The 17,010-nt window shown below is 38.1% G+C and overlaps 1 protein-coding gene across 1 annotated transcript in view; it reads left to right on the forward strand.

Annotated features, from left to right (window-relative positions):
• Window positions 1-15,063, forward strand: part of SMC1B (structural maintenance of chromosomes 1B) — a 28,194-nt gene extending 13,131 nt beyond the window's left edge. The window contains exons 12-25 of the mRNA XM_033058582.1: window positions 264-410; window positions 901-1,038; window positions 1,630-1,746; window positions 4,116-4,222; window positions 4,963-5,104; window positions 5,899-6,044; window positions 6,930-7,083; window positions 8,170-8,268; window positions 9,144-9,300; window positions 10,000-10,154; window positions 11,392-11,543; window positions 11,914-11,983; window positions 14,572-14,682; window positions 14,923-15,063. Of these exons, the coding sequence (XP_032914473.1) occupies window positions 264-410; window positions 901-1,038; window positions 1,630-1,746; window positions 4,116-4,222; window positions 4,963-5,104; window positions 5,899-6,044; window positions 6,930-7,083; window positions 8,170-8,268; window positions 9,144-9,300; window positions 10,000-10,154; window positions 11,392-11,543; window positions 11,914-11,983; window positions 14,572-14,682; window positions 14,923-15,033 (1,806 nt within the window). The 3' untranslated portion in view covers window positions 15,034-15,063. The remainder of the gene's footprint in view (window positions 1-263; window positions 411-900; window positions 1,039-1,629; window positions 1,747-4,115; window positions 4,223-4,962; window positions 5,105-5,898; window positions 6,045-6,929; window positions 7,084-8,169; window positions 8,269-9,143; window positions 9,301-9,999; window positions 10,155-11,391; window positions 11,544-11,913; window positions 11,984-14,571; window positions 14,683-14,922) is intronic.
• Window positions 15,064-17,010: the final 1,947 nt, after the last annotated feature.

Genomic DNA, 17,010 nt, shown 5'->3' on the forward strand with positions numbered 1-17,010 from the left:
TTTAGTTGAAGGTGGGTATGAAGTCATTTTTACTTGAAATTCAGAACTTCTCTTTACTTCAAATGAAGCAGAAGAAAGTAAAACAGAATTTCTCTTTACTTCAGATGTCTCATGTTAGCAGGTTTGGAAGAGAAAAGAAAAATTTGAGTCCAACTCAAGTGTGCTTGTTGCTTGTTCAACTGCCATATCTTGGTTGCTAGTGCACGGGGTGTTGTGGCTGGGTTTTTTTCAGATTTATTTGGGTATACCTTATTTTCTTCCAGACAGTGGCTCTTGATGGAACTTTATTTTTGAAATCTGGAGTGATTTCTGGAGGATCAAGTGATTTAAGATTTAAAGCTAGACGTTGGGATGAGAAGGAAATAAGTAAAATGAAAGAAAGAAGAGAGAGCTTGATGAATGAGTTAAAGGTAGGTCTCTTAAAAGCACTTAACTGCAGAAGTCTTGCTGTGTCTAACACAGTTCTGGGAAGGTGATTTTCTAAAAATGTAATTTGCAAAGCTTCTAGAAGTTGAAGTTGAAGACAGGACATCTCCATTCTGAGCTGTGGTTCTCAGTTCACAGGCAGAAATATAGGACAACACTGTTGTCCTATCTCTCTCCAGAAAAAAGTTACTACCTGAAGACTTGTAGTGAACCAAAATTTGCCCGTGTAAAGTGGTTTGTCATACCTTTAGTGTTGGCTTTTTTTAAGAGGGATGGAGTTATGATGTAATGTGCAAGCAGCTACTTTCTTGGGAGAGATAAATCTGTTACAATACTAATATTAAATATGACCTGTACTATCAACCTTTACCTTGAATGAGGCCTACATCAGTGAGGCTAGCTTTAAAATTTGAAAAACAAATAATTTTGAAATTCATTTAACAAGCTTTTTCTGCCATCATAACACTTTCCCAGGACTTAATGAAGATCAGACGGAAGGAGGCTGACTTGAAGCAATTGCGTGCTCAGTGCCAAGGAACTCAGACACGACTGAAATATTCCCAGAGTGAATTAGATGTTATTAAAAAGAAACATCTTGCTAATCTCTTCATGGTATGGTATTAATTCTTTGTAATTTTCATGTTTAATAATTGCATTGTTGTAACAATTACTCATCAAGTCATGCTACTTCCTTGCATAGTTTTTAAAAATCAGTTGAAATTTCACATACAGCAGTTACAACAGAGGAATTAATAAAATATAAAAAACAGGATTGCAAAGTACAGTAATTTCACGTGTATAAGGCGCACCCTTTTGACTAAAATTTTGGTCCGAACCCAGAAGTGCACCTTATGATCTGGTGTGCCTTATACTAGTGAAATTATTATACTTTGCATGAGGCTTTTTCTATTGTGATTTTAAAACTTGGTTTTCTGGTAAGCTTGGTTTATCATTTAGTAACCTTCAGAAGTCTGTTGCTCAAAGTGCACCTTATGTGCTATTTTTAGTTTGCTTTTCCACTTGTTAAAACTGTAATTGTTCCATGCAGATTGACAATAAAAGTGGCTAAGTGCCATTTGAGAAGAAAATATTTGTAATGTTTTTAATCAGAAAAAACAGTTAACCTGGAACAGAGCTGTCTCAATTTCTAGAAAGTTGATCATCCTATTAAGAAAAATTGCCATCTTTTTATTTTCTATCTAGGAAAAATCAAAACTGGAAAGTGAACTGGTAAATATTGAGGCTCAGCATGATATGCTGAATGAAGGAGTTGCACAAAGAAAAGAAAAAATAGAAGAATTTCAGAAAAAAATTAACGAGGTAATGCCTTTTGTCAGAAATTTGAGAGCTCCTGCTGTTAGGCTACAGAAACTTAAACTTTCCTAATGTTTAGACCTGGACAACTTTTAGCTTTGAAAACCTCTTTGTCAGCAAGGTTTGTACATTATTCCAGCAATCTCCACATCCTCTACCTTTCTTACCAAGGCAGCTGTCAACAGAGAAGGTTAGTGTATATGAGTTGTAGCTTTGCAAAAGTTTCCTTAGAGTCAAAGTTCTGAGTGTCAAGTGCTAAACACAGATCCAACCAACCATATCCATCTATGTCTCAAACAGATGAAGCTTTGCTTAATATATACAGCTTTCTAGAGCTGAAAACAGTCCTCAGTGCTGTGAGAGGGCTTTGTTCTGAAGTCTCCAGATGACATATCTGGGGGATGGCCTGTCTGCTTGGAAAGTAGATGAAAAATAGCATAGTCTAAAGGTTCCTTTCTCTGGGGAAGTAGCTGGTATTTGTTCTTGATTTTTCTCTGTGCTCTCATTACCCTGGCAGAGTGGCTGAGGCGTGCATGATGATTGTCATCAAATTCCTATTTCACTTTTTTGAGGTGTTTGTTTGTAGAGGTTTTCTTTTTATTTTGTGATGTTTGGTTTTTTTCTTTGCTGAGTGGGAAGAAGGTTCTTTTTGCATGTTGTGCTTTTTGAACAAGTCTAAGCCATGGTCTGTATCGTGTGCACCAGCCAAACTATATTTAGCTGTTTTTTCTCCATATTTTGCAGCTTAGTTGCTTTTCTCTGAATTTCACTGTATTTTCCCATGCCTATTTTTTTGCATATTTCTTAATTTAGACCAATGTTTATAACAGGTGCACTAAATAAACCTTTTTAAGAGTTTTTTCTGCAACTTGTTAAGACCCTTCAAAGCTACTAAAGTATAAACTATGCTAAATTTTTAAAAAATAATGAAAAACAGCATACTGAGATTAAAAGACCTAAAACAAAGGTGGGTGGCAAAATTCTAAGCAGTAACCAATCATTTCACCTGAAGAGCACCAACAAAAAATACATAATTGCATAAACAGTAGTCTTTAAATGTATAATTAGGACTAAAAGTAAACAATAAATCACCTTCTGCATAATTGTCTGAATTTGTTATCCAGAAGTCCAGTTTCTCCCACATCTACCTGTGTCTTGAAGTTACCTTTGTTCCTACTCTTGTCAAACAAAGAAATCTGGTATAAGTTGTGGTAAAATAGTGCTGCAGTTTTATCTGGACAATTCACACCCCAGGACTTAGATGCTGGTGTAAATGTATATTGCTGGAGAAGGAGAGATTCTTCATCGCTGTCTGCAGTAACTCAGGCTGTACTGTACATCTGTAATATAGTTCCTGGCTTCTGACCCAATTCTCATCAGTTAGTCTGGAGTTAATCCATGACTGGAATTCTACATGTAAGAACAAGCCAGAATTGCTGCCTGTTCTGTCCTGCTTGGGCTGCAGGCCTGAGAGAATGCAGATGTCAGTCATCTGTAAACACTGAGAAAGTCCTTGATGGTTAACAGTGTCAGAATTCCAGATACAGGAACTTTTCTTTTGCTTGTTCTGAAAAAACAAAAGCATAGAGGCTATCATTTGGAACAAAGAGTAGTGTAATTTGGATAGTATAACTTGGTTTGATGTAGTATTTGCTACCTGGCTAAAAAAGCCTGAATACTAAAACAGTATTAATAATATCAGGCTTTGACCCATAGAGTTCTCTTAAAATCTTGTTCAGTCCATTGAGTTTCCTTTTAAATAGGAATTCATAGGAATGCACTGTTTCTATTTCTTCTTTCAGTCCAGCCAGATACACTGTACCTAGTATTTGCCTGCTTAATTTCTTCTTTGAAATTTTAGAATTGGTTTTGACTGATGCTTTTTGTTCATATCTGCTGTATAATTAGGGAATGAGATATTCCATGACAGATTTTGCTATGAGTTTTCTACAAGCAGAGCACAGTATTTAATATTTGTGGATCTCTTGAAAGGATTCAAATTAAGGAACTAAACTACAACCCCATGAAATCTGGTCTGTCTGATTAGTGTCCTGTCCAGTTTTGTCTTCTTCAGCTGTCTGGGAACAGCTAGTACCGGGGAGGCTGGTTACACTGTGATGACTTTTGTCTTCAGAATGACCAGGTGCTGTCAAGAAGAGCTTAACTTGGTAGAGCACAGGCACATATGCCTTATGTCTGGCATTTGGACTGAAAGTGTTAATTTGAAAATTGCTAGTACAAATTACTTCTCTGTAGTTAACTGTTTTCTTGAAGTACCTTAAAAATCTAGTCTGTAGCATGAAGTGATTGAATATTTTACATCTGAGTTTCAAAATAGTATAATAATTTTTTTTGTTCCATTTCTGTTTTCAAAGGTTGAAGATGTTGTTTTCCGAAAATTCTGTGAAGAAATTGGTATAGAAAATATTCGTGTGTATGAACAAGAACATGTGAGACAACAAGAGGAGATTGATAAGAGAAGGTGGTATATGTCACTAAAATGTAAACCCAGTGGTTGGTGTTAGATTGGGCACACTGGTACTTGAGAAACTCCATCACAGAAAATAACACAAAGTCCTAGGAGAATGTAGAAGGTTCTCCTTGTCACTGTAAGGATTAGTTAGGCCACTGCTATTAGTTAGGCTATAGATTAATTAGAAGGATTTGTTAGATCACTGCTGTGGTTTGGGTTTGTTAGTCAGTGACAGCTTGCAACAAACTTGAAAGGTATCATTATTTACTATTTTGGTAGCACAATTATAAAGATATAAATAGTTTTCTAATACCCACATTGAAAAGTGGCAGTATCCCAAATTGAGAATAGCATGAAGGGTCACTTGTGTGTGAAAAATTTTAAGAACTGGGTGTGAGATATAGGTGTTTGGCATAAGAACATACTCTTAAAAGGAAACCAGGTTCTTGAGTTTTTCACAGGCAGCCTCAGCTACTGTTTATCTCACAGATGTGTCACTTCACCACAGATTTGTATCTTAGAAGGAGAATATTAAAATAAACTGATGGTTGAAGTTCAAGTGTCACTTTCCATATTACTGTGGTTAAACAAATACAATATAGAATATAGGCAATGTGATTTCCCATGTATCTGCGGGATGTGATGTAGTAGAATGAATGTAATGCGGATTTTTGTGTTTGCATAGAGTCCAATCACAGTTAATAGCCTGCTTTGTAAGAGCTTGTTTTTAAATCCTGTACTTTGACTAGATTGGAGTTTGAAAATCAGAGGACTCGACTGAACATTCAGCTGGAGTACCATCGTGATCATCTACAAAAATTAACAAACTCAGTCAGCAAGTTGAGGGAGACAGTTCATAAAGATGAAGCAGAGATTATCAAGCTGAAGAAGGTAATAATAAAATCAGTTTCGCTGTCTCTGTAATTCAGTGCATTCTTTCCTCTCAATTCCAGTTTTGAATGAATGTGGTTGATGCTGTGGATTAATCTTTCAAGGGGTCAGTTCAATTGTTGACTTTGCAATTGCTTAGAAAAATGCAGATGCGTATCATTCCATTTTAACCTTGGACTGAACTGCTGTATTTGGATGCTTATTTATTATTACAAATAAGCTTACTAGCTTAAGTTTTAGAATTAAATTTTAGATTACTATCTGTACAGTGTTAGTTTATATTTTGTTCAGTTAATGTGTTTTATTGATATGAAAAGGCAACATGCAACTGTAGATAAAACCAGCAGCATGTGGCTCAGATTCAGCAGATGATTTTATGAGGAAGAGCAAGCAACTCTGGTGCTTTACATTTTTAAGCTGCTTTACAGGACTAATACATTTAAAATAATGCTATGAAACCAAGTTGATTTTTAGTTGAAGTAATATATATAGGTTCCTCCTTCACAGTGGTCTTTATCTTGTATTCTGCTGATGGTGCTTGTTAAAGAAACAAGCTTGTGCTTGTTTACAGAAAAGAGAAAGAGAAAATCTGTGCTTTGAACAAAAACTAAGAAGTGAAATGTATTAAAGTGCCACAAAGTTGGGGAAACCCTCCCTCCCCACTGCCTTTCAGATCTTGTACTGTTAACACATTTGAATGTAACAGGTTTAAACTTTTGACTCCTTCTTGTATAGTAGAAGTTCCAGATCTAGATTCTTGTTGGGAGGTTAAAAATTCAAATATTTCTATGCAGGATGAGGAAAAGCTTCTAAAAAAAGTGAATGAACTTTTGGAGGAGCAGCAACACCTTAAGGATAGATTAAGTGCTCATAAATCTGAGCTTACAAAAAGCCAAAAAGAAGTTGAAGAGTTCAGAAAGATGATGCTAACTCTTAATAGGTAATTTCTACTTCTGCTCTGGGGAGATGATTAAAGGGATAATATTTAGAAGGGATTTACTGATCACATGTTTGGTTTTCTCTTGTTTTGTTTTCTTGTGAAAGATTTATTAGTAATTTGCATCTACAGTGTGCCTTAGTTTGACAGTGTTACTAATTCAGTGTGAAAGAGTATTTCAAGAGAGCTCTGCCATAAACCATATAGAGATATTTTATTATCTACCTAGTCTTAGGTCTCACTGCAATCTCTGACCACAAATCTCTCATCTCTTTTGGTGAGTATGTAGTAGCTTACTTACAGCTTGGCTGGGGATATGTGAAGTTCCCTCATAGTTTCACAGTTTAGTTGGAGTTGTACAGTGGGTCTGATTAATGGGGACAGTTTTGTTTTCTGATTTCACTGTTATTTTTCCACGTGTTACACTAATACTAACTTTAGGTCATTATTTTGTCATACTGTTCTATTAAATCAGCTCCTTTGTGGATGGTTCGTGCTGAAGGTAACTTGATGCTATCAGAGAAATTGGTTGCAAAGAATCAAGCTATTTCAAGGAGAGTAGTGATAAATATAGTTGATTACATGTTAAAAGATCAAATCTTCATACGTGTTCACTAGAGCTGAACGGAACAGAGGCTGTAATTAGGAAAGATGGGTATTTGAACTTGGCAATGTATTGAGACTGAGGCTCCCTCTGGAGTAATTCGGGAGAATGGAAGGGATGGCAGAAGTACAGTTCCATTTTCCTTTATATTTGGGGATTACTGCAGAGGAAACAGCCCTCTTTTCTATGTTTTCTATGCTGCACTTATCATGCATTATTTTTGTGGATGTTATTAGCTGTGATGTTTCCACTCTTGAGTTGTTTTGTGCGTTTTCTGCGTGTAGAGAAGCCACAGAGTTGCAGAGGGAAGCTACAGCTCTAGAAACCTCTCTGGAAGAGAAGAGATTAAAGAAACACAATCTGCTGCTTGAATGCAAGGTGCAGGACCTGAAAATCCACTTGCTGTTTGGATCACTGGATGACATCAGCGAAGTAGAGGTACTTTAAGCATTTACAGAAGATAGATACCATGGAGGAACACTTAATCATGAATTTAAAGATCCTTTTTCTTTCCTTACAGGACTGTTTCTCTTACATAGTAATGTTCAAACCAATACACTCTATTTGTGTGATCAGGTCCCTTTCATTCAAAAGAACGATTTATTTTTGTAGACAGAAATATTGTTTGCAAGTATTTTTACTTGTGCTTGAAAATTCGTGTGAAATATATAAAATCTTGTGGTATAAGAAAATGGGTATGAAGATAAGTAAGAGATACGCAGGGGTCAGTTTGGAAATGTAAATAAATACAGCACATGCGAGGGTTGAGATATTTGGTCTGTCATCCATAATAAAAATGCTGTATATAGAATGATCCTTCTGTGTTCAGTAGATGTAGATATTTGCAGAAATCAGGGATAGGCTAAAACAAACATTGCTTCTATCTGATGACTCCCCTTATTATTTGTCTCCATCTTCCCTCTTTTTCCAACATACCTTTTGTGAGGAGAAATAAATTTTCTGCACTGTCACAAAAGGAATGAGCTGTGGGTTTTGAAGAACTTGTAACAAGTTTGTGAATTTGGAAGGAAATGAGAGAGAAAGAGCCCATGTCTTGTTTGAGGGAAAGTGACTGAAATTCAGGCTACAGGGAGTAGAAGATTCTCTCCTTATACCATATAGAACTGAAGCTCTTCTATTCTTTTGGGTTAAGAGTGGAAGAAATGCCTCAGCTTACATACTTCAGCCTTCCCTTGGAAGGGATTAAGGTATCAGGAAGTGTACATCGTTCCAACCAGGAGATTTGCAGTACAGTATTGTAAATATGTAGTAAACAGATCGCTGCTGCTTTTAACATAGCCTCAAGCTGAGTTTTGCATGTATTTTTTTATCTTAATTTAATAGGTATGTGTGTTAATTGGGCTCGTGAGATCTTCACTGTTTGGGCCAGGGGAAGAGTCGTGGATTAAGTTCACCTGGTGCCCTGTTACCACTGTCTCTTAATTTTAAAACCTTTTAATTAATTGGTTTGACAGTTTCAAAATTAATTTATTTTTCTGAACTGGAATGTCCTTCATCTTATAGCTAGGAACTGAAGTAGAAGGCACCCAGACTCTATCAGGGATCTATGAAAGGGAAGAGGGAATTCAGGTAGACTACAGCACCCTAGAAGTCAAGCTAAAGGTAATATTTTCTGTCAGAAATTATTGGAGATGGAGTGTTTGATTTTTAGTTTTGTAAAATATTGTATATTTTGCTTGTTGTTTGTTTTGTTTTTCACTCTGGTCTTTAAGTGAAACTTGGTAAAACCACTCCTAAGCTGAAGTGCATGTGTATGTGTGCTCTGGTTTTGTACTCGTGACACAGCAATGATGTGTGGGATTTCTGGATAGGTCAGTTTCCCATATAACTGGCTTTAACCTTTGCTTACCTGAACCACAAAAATACTTAACATAACCTTGATTTTTTTTTTTTTTACTTTCTTCTTTACTTTCTGCCTTGAAGTTCCAACTTTGTATGTTACAGCTGAAAACTCCAGAACCCAAGGATGGCTGTGGCGGGTTGTTTACCTTCTGTTTGTGGTATTTGCAGAGGCTGAGATTTTCCATCCTTCCCTGTCTTAACAGTCCATTAGGTCTCATTTTCTCAGCAGATTTTGTAATATTTTTTTCCTTTTTAATCTCGAGGAAAACAATTAAATGTCAGAAGGCAAAGTACAGAGCAAAGGATGAATCTGTATCACTAGAAGTTACCTCAAAGAATTCACTGAGAATCTGTTCTTTAGAACAAAGGAGCGACACACTACTCCTGCTACTATCTTGTATTTTAAAAAGGGAATCAAGGGAAAATAATTGGCTCCCTGTTTTTAAAGGTGTTGGGGAAGAAGAATGAGGGCCTGGTAGATTCATCGCAAGACCTGGGTGACATTTTCAGTTGTTTCAAGTATTCATGAATGGGGTAATTGTTTCAGGAACCATGAGCACTTGCTGTATGTATTGAAATATCTTGGCCTAAAAGCAAATTAGATTGCTTTGTTTGTGGTTTGTTTTTTCCTTTAGGAACTAGAGTCTGATGAAGATAGAAAGGATCATGTGAAGCAAATGCAGGAGGAAATCAAATCTAAAGAGGTCACATTAATGAAGACAGCTGCTCCAAACCTGAGAGCAGGAGAGAAGTTACAGTTAGCTCGAGACAAGTTTCAAGAATCAATAGATGGTAACACTGAGTCTTTCATGTCAGTCACATTTGTGATTCCACACTAATTGAAATTCCTCTTCTTGGGGTTGATCCTGCTGTTTTTGTGCTCAAGTCTTTATTCTCAGTTACCTTTTTAATTGCATGTAAACAATTCATTAACATACACTTGAGTGTGCAGTAGTTTGTTGAAATACTTGTTTGAATGATTGGGAAGATAGTTGTTTCCCACATGACATCGTAAAGTTTTTACTTGATTTTTGAGAAGTACTGACTTTAATGTTAAAATTGCTTAAATTTTTCTTACATAACTGAAGGAACTGTGTATGTTGTCCAAAACTCAGACATGAGCATTTCTGTAAAATTATTATCTCCAGAGAGTTTTGAAGATATTAACAATGTAAGAGTTTTAAGGGGTGATGGAGCTGTACTAGGACAGTGCTGGTGCTGCTTAGGGCTGCCTGGCTCCTGGAAGGAATTAGAATATTGTTTCTTGCTCCAGACAAATGTGGCACAGAGCAGATTGAATATATCACAACTTTGCTGGTTTGTGGGTCCTCCTTTTGAAATGTGGATGGAACTCACACTATATTGGTATGTTCCTTTTTCTGCAATAAGATTTTCTTGGATGCTGCTCATGGTACCCAGTATATATTTGTTCTGTGTATTTGCTCAAAGACTCTTTAATTCAATTCCTGTAATTTTATTTTTTCTCCATAGCTTTTGAGAACAGCAGAAAGGAGGCCAGAATATGCAAGCGGGAATTCGTAGAGGTGAAAAAAAGGAGATATGAGCTGTTTGCCCGGTGCTTTGAGCACGCCTCCGTAGCCATTGACAGGATCTACAAGAGGCTTTGTCGCAACAGTAGTGCTCAGGTGTGTCATGCTCAGGGGCTTTGCCTTAAAGGCCTTACTGGATGCTTTGTTACCTAGACTAAAGCAGTCCTTGTTTCCAAAGACAGTCTCAGTCCTTAAGAAGAAAATTACAGAAATAGACTAGAGAAATTTAGGGTCAGGGATGGAATATGCAATAAGCCTAAGTATGCTTGACATTAGAGGTAATGTGCAACAAACCTGAGAACTATTCAGCTTAGCTTAGTTTTTGCTTTTAGCAGACATGTAAATTATGAGAGCACAAGTGTGAAATGTAATGGAGTACTTAATTTAAAAATAACATTGGTTTACACATCAAGTTATACAAATAATAATCATTAGTACAGACAACTGAAAATCATAAATCGATGCCAGTGTTTTGTACAAGCACCTTCTACCCCACTTAAATATTTAGAAAACATAAATAGAACATAATACGTTTGCAACTTTTAAGAAACGTAGAAAAATTGTCTCAAAATTATCTTTGTTACTGTTCCTGTATTAATAACAAAAGTCAAGAGGGAACTCCCAAATGCTTTGGTTATGTCAAATTCCATAGACTGTGGAATGTTTAAAGGATTGAACTCTTATCTGTCTTAAGATTTTGTGTTTTCCTTCAGCATGTTGTGTGTTGGTTTGGTTTTCTTCCATGATATCTGTAATCTGAGAGGAGACATTTGAAATGAGCACAAAGTAAGGAAATTCCTCTTACGTGTCTTGTGTGGAGGGGAACAGTCTGTATTATTTTGTCTCTTCTGTTAATGAGAAAAGTAAACCATGTAGGAAAGATCTTGCCCATCATACCTTTAGTGGTTAGGAAAAATGTGGTTCCTTTAAAATAATGCTTTTCAGTTTTGTCCCTGGAAGCCAGGATGCAAAGTACAGAAAAAGACTTTAATACAAGCAGTCTTTTTGCAAATACATTGTCTTCCAGGCCAAAAAAGAAGAAATCTGCTTCTGAAGTCTAACTTTTAATAATTAAAAAAATCAAAGCAGTTACATGAAAGGTGATAAAAACAAGTTTTTTCAGTAGTTGAAAGTTTAGAAATAACAAATATGTGGCACTGTATTCTCTGGGAACTGGATACTGCTGATCTCAGAATGGATCAACAGGTTCTCTAAAAGTGAAGCAAACTCACTCGTTTCCTCACTAGCTAAAGGCAGTATTTAAACCTAAAACATACCCATCTAAATAATTTGATGAATCTCACTATTAACAATTAAATGTATTTGTTTCCAGGCATTCCTTAGTCTTGAAAATCCTGAGGAGCCCTATCTGGAAGGCATTGGCTTTCACTGTGTGGCTCCGGGCAAGCGCTTTATGCCAATGGATAGTTTGTCAGGAGGGGAAAGAACAGTGGCAGCCCTGGCTCTTGTGTTTGCCATACACAGGTAAAAGAACTGTTCTGGGATTATCCAGGGGGAAAAAAAAGAATTATTAGGGTATTTTCCAAGTGTCTGGCCAAGTAGATGATAGAAAGAGACAGTGTTACGCTTACACACATGTTAAAAAAAGATTCTGCTAAATCAAGCATTGCTGAAGTCCTTATTCTTTTTCTGTCATTAATATATTCAGTGTAGAATTTAATGTTAATTAATTTCTTACTTCATATTAAATGTTAAATGATACCTAATTATTTAATTATAATAAATATAAGACAAATATTGCAAAATACTATCAACTTTATTTATGGAGTAAGTAACTAGAATGTTGATTAACACTTTAGTATCTCAGTGCAAAATACTGTCTTTTCTTCTACAGCTTTCGTCCAGCTCCTTTTTTCATTTTAGATGAGATAGATGCTGCACTGGACAACACAAACATTGATAAAGTAAGTTTCTCTTTACTGACAATATCTGGCACCTTTTGCAGAAGGGTGGCTACTTCCATTGCAGGATGTTGGGATGCAGAGATTGATTAGCCTGACTGAACCTGTTTTAGATTAGATTGGGTTAGGGCTGAAGTAATGAGTCTGTGAGATATGGGACATACTTAAATGCCTTAATTCAAGGGTGTTTGATTGGTCTCCAAGTTGTGACTGTGAGAGGAGGTGGTGAGGAGTGTGAGGGTGTGCGTGTGTTCTGTAACTCCATGTGGCACAGTCTGACCTGGAAGGCACCTGGGAATTGTGGTGCTTGGAATTGGTAAGGCCTTGGAGTTCCCTTGGCTCCAAGAAATGTGTCTGCGTGTGGAAACCAAGTCGTACTGTCACTGGACTGTCTCATATAATTGGCTTAGTAGCTATTTTTGCATTAGCACTAATTAAGCTGTTGCTCCAGTCATTTTAGTCTTGACTTGACTTGACTTTTCTTGATTAAAACATCTTCTCGCCCTCTCAATTGATCTTTCCCTTTTTGCCAATAACTGTTCAGTATAACAAGAACTGAGGCTGGAGCACAAACAGTAGAGATTGAAGCTGTGCATGGCAGCCTCTGGGAGGCAGAGGCTCAGAAGAGGGGGATTGTTTGTAGGGAGGAATCCTCAAGCTCTCTGTGTACGCATGGATTTTCTTCTGTGGAAGCATTTTTTTTCAGAACAGTATTTCTACTAGCATTACTGCTAATGTCAGTCTTGGTGGAGTTTAACAAACAAAAGCAGTTGTTTCAGCACCAAACATTTTGGTTTTTCCCCTGATAGCATTAACTGTGATGTGCCAAGTACCCCAGAGCTTGCTTGGAGGGTACCTCTAGAATAGATAGCTGGGAACCTCCACCACTTGTGCCTGCCAGATAGAATTCAATTCCTTCTTGGAGATTACTGATTCACTGTGAGATGTTCCTGAACCTGAATTCCCTAAATAATCCTTGGGATGCAAGTCCACAAGGTTACCCAGGCCTGAGGTAGTTTTAACTTGGTGCAATGTGTTTCAGCAGCACTAGATGGGATGTAGTGGGGCTATAATGAAGATCCCTAAGGAAGCTTTAGGGTTTGGCTCTCAGTGACATGATCAAAACCAAGATCTCACATCACACAGCACCTCTGTGAGCTGAGCTTCTATCAGATACTGCTCTGCTGATGAGTCTCACTTGGGACCACTCTAAGATGATGGATTTTGGTTAAATACAGGTGTTGTGTTTTGTGTGTTATTCTCTCTGGACTCAGCTGTTTCAAGGCTGACTTCAAGCAGTGCAGGCTGCCTCCAGGCTTCTCTTTGCTGTTACACCATTTACTGCTGAACTTCACGTTTCTGCTTTCCATGGAAGCTGTGGTGTGTTCAGGTGATGAGCACTGCCCATCTCTGCGCTGTCTGGGGTGGCTGGCTGGTGTGTTTCCTGGCTCTGTCTGGGGCTGGGCAGGGACCCAGATCATGCCCTTGCCTGGTTACTACCTGGATGACTTTACTAATCCATATAAGTTCCTGTTGCAGTTAGACAGACCTCAGTCCTGTACACATTTAATGAAGGTGAGGATTTCTGGGATGTTGCCAGCTTTCCATACTGGCTACCTGTGATGCATTAACAGAGTGCACTAGGTACTTTGCCTCTCTGAGGAGGCTCATTCTGCCTGGCAGGAGAGAGGTCCCCTTCATGCCTGAGAATGTGCTGAGCACCATTCTTGTCAACATACTGGAAATGGAGGTGGTTTTACCTCTATGTAGCTGAATTTCTCAATTCAAACAGAGCTAAAATTAAATACTACAAGTGAGCAAAACTGATCTGTGAAAGATTGTTGCTTGTACTCACTGGTATCCATTTTTTATCCTAAGAAGTTAATATTTTTCTTTCCTTTCTTTGATTGACAATGTATTAAAGCAGATCTCTTACTAATGGGAACTATACTCTGAAATTATTAGAACAAATAATAGAACAAATAGAAGTTTAACTTACTAACAACAGTTCTTCCTGTAACTTACTAACAGGTCATCTGTTAAAAAATTAATTTCCATGTCATGTAGATAGAAATCTACTGGTTAAAAATCTACTGGTTTTCCTTTACGCAGCATTTAATTTATATTGGGAGACATTGCAATACTCACTAGTTAATAAATTTTGTACCTTTAAGTTGCATTATCATTGAGAAATTTGCTGCTGTCTGCAGTGAACTAATTTAGGTTTTGATAGAGCCAGTTGCCAACTTTTCACCTTTTTTAAAAACTTATTTAGGAATTTCCCCCTTCCTCTCTAGTTACAGAAAGTAAAATTGTTGTTCATTGGCACTGGTGTCTTTTTGTAACTTTATTTATTGGAATGAACCATTATTTTCTTAAACATTTTTAAAAAGCAGCACACCTGAGGGGAGTTATCTTAAAACCATGGAAAATACCTGGCTTTTAAAACGGATTTATTTCTCATTTTAGCAATCTTATTTCATGATGGAATTCTGCAGCTAGCACAGATCAGTTCTTCCCTCACCATTCCCTAATCACAGCATTGTTTCAGGTTGCCAGAACTAACCGAAATACTTGGTTTCTTTCCAAAGGTCTCGCGTTTCATTAGGGAACAGGCACATGAGCAGACCCAAATGATTGTCATTTCCCTGAAGGAAGAGTTTTTTTGCAAGGCGGATGCATTGATAGGAGTGTGTCCTGAGGTAACAGTTAATTATGGTTAAATAATGCGCATGGGGTTGTTGAAGTACTGGGTCGCACCTAAGGGTTGCTTCAGTCAGTCATGCACACACAGTTGGTGGCTGGCTGTGTCCTGCTGTGTGGGCACTGGCTCCAGGGAACATCCTTTGGGGAACTCAAGCTCATGATTGCATCTGATAGTTATGAAACGTTTATTTCAAGTACCAGAAGTGTGTTACATGGTGTGATTCTCCTTCTCTCAGCATGATGATATTATGTTCAGCCAAGTCCTGACCCTGGATCTTACTGAGTACCCAGAGGAGGAAGAGCAGGATACAGAAGAGAGGCCCAGCCCTGATTCTCTCTTTGAATAGTGCGTGGATGGTGTAAGGGCCAGGTGACAACAGGAACTGGTTCACAACTGACTGTTACAAGTCTGAGTTTGAATGTGGCTATTAGAGGTTGACAGGAAATGTTCACTTTTCAAGTGATGCAGTTTTGCAAAATATTAAGAGAATCAACTGCTACTCTTTGATGCAGTTTTGTTAGAGAGAATATTACTGAGGCTGTTTATGAGGTGTGCACGCTGGTACCCAAAGCTTTCATGCCAAATATTTTGGCTGTAAGAAGGGCTTGCAGGTTCATTTCCATAAGTACAGTGTCCCAAAGAACAAGTCTCTTGCTTTTCTTAGGAAAAGTCCATAGTTGCCAGCATGCTGTTCAGGTACTCAGTGCTCCAGTCAGGACCTCGTGTTGTGGCTGCATCTGTTTGCCTTCAGACAGGATTATTTCCACTTTTCTGAAAGAGTAAGGTACTGGAATGTGTTCATTATCTTGGGTTACTTCTGTGACAACCAGAAAGACTTCAGTGTTCTGCTGCAGCCTTACACAAGTATTAGTTAACTGTACAAAAACTTGCAGTGCAGCTCTAGAGCAGTGATGTAACCTTGAAAAATTTTACCTCTGAGCTATTTCACTGCATACAGAAGTGGAAAGAATTAATCAGATGCTAAAGAAGGCAAATGAAATATATATAGAAATATAGAAAAATGTTATGTTATTATGCAGCTCTCCCGGTACACTGAAGTTACTTTGTTGGCTGGTTTTCATCTGAGGAGATGAAAGTTAATGAACTTTAGATGAAAAGTTAATGAAGTTGGGTAAAGAAAACTGAAAGCTGTAATCACTTTATCTGACTTATGTTCATGACCTCTGTGTGTGCTGCAGAGCTTCCCTTGGTTTGTGGTTGTTCATAATTACCTTGTGTTCACAGAGCAGGTTCCTTTTGTCCTGTGGGTTGCTTACACATACCTGCCTTGTCACATGCTGTGAGCCCTGGCTTGTGCTGGGCCTGTGGGGATCCTGCCTCAGGGAGGAAAACTCTGAGCAGAAGTGTAACATGTTTCACAGGAATATAGATGTTCATCAAATGCTTGTGTTATTGCCACACTTAATTGAATAAATTTACTCTGAGGCATGAGTCAGCATCAGTGTCTTAATTCAGAATCCAGTAACAGAAGTGTTAGGAGATAAAGTAACCCCTCATTCTTCTGCTTTTGAGGATGCAATAGATGGCCCTTGAGACTGGAGGCTGCTCTACAAGCTACAGTGCAGCACTATCTATAAGGGAAGAATCCAGTGCTGGGTGGGTGTAGCTGATCCTTACCGAGAGAGGGATGGGATTTCCTATTGTCACCCAGCTTCAAGCACATAAGGAGTTGCATGAATTTAGGGTTAAAATAGTGGTAGTAACCAGGGTGATAAATACCTCAATGCAAGTGATGGATTTTGCTTCAGCTTGAAGCAACAGGTGAAGTGTTCTGAGCTGATCATCAGGATCCACAAGAGCCTGACTTGTCAGTTTACAAAGCAGCCCATTCATGCTGACTGCAAAAGCTTATGTTAGAGGATGATCTCACAGATAATCCTTTATGTGATGCTAAAAGACAATTTTCAGAAGTTACCTTGGTGTAAATACACCCTCTAAGAGGAAAAGGGTGGCTGTGGGCTGCCTGAAGGCCTGCAGGAGCACAGCAGGGTCCCAGCAGTGCACCTTGGTGAAGCTTTTTGTCCCAGGGAACTGCAGGAAGTGGTTGGTTGACAAGGGAATAAAGACCTGCCAAACCATAGTTCAGAGAAAAAGCTCACCTACAAGACCCATTCCTTGCCCTTCCTGTAAAACTCCAATACAATGTGACCTGCTCTCAGAATGCACAACAGAAATAATCCTTAGGAAATGGCCCCAGGAAAACCTGATAGGAGTAATCCTTCAGCCCTGCCAGGTGTCTGCCCTGCCAGGTGTCTGCCCTGGCCCTGCTCTCCTGCAGATACACAGGTGAGAGCCAGCTGAC

Source organism: Catharus ustulatus, chromosome 4 (genome assembly GCF_009819885.2).
Source record: "Catharus ustulatus isolate bCatUst1 chromosome 4, bCatUst1.pri.v2, whole genome shotgun sequence".
Lineage (NCBI taxonomy): Eukaryota > Metazoa > Chordata > Aves > Passeriformes > Turdidae > Catharus > Catharus ustulatus.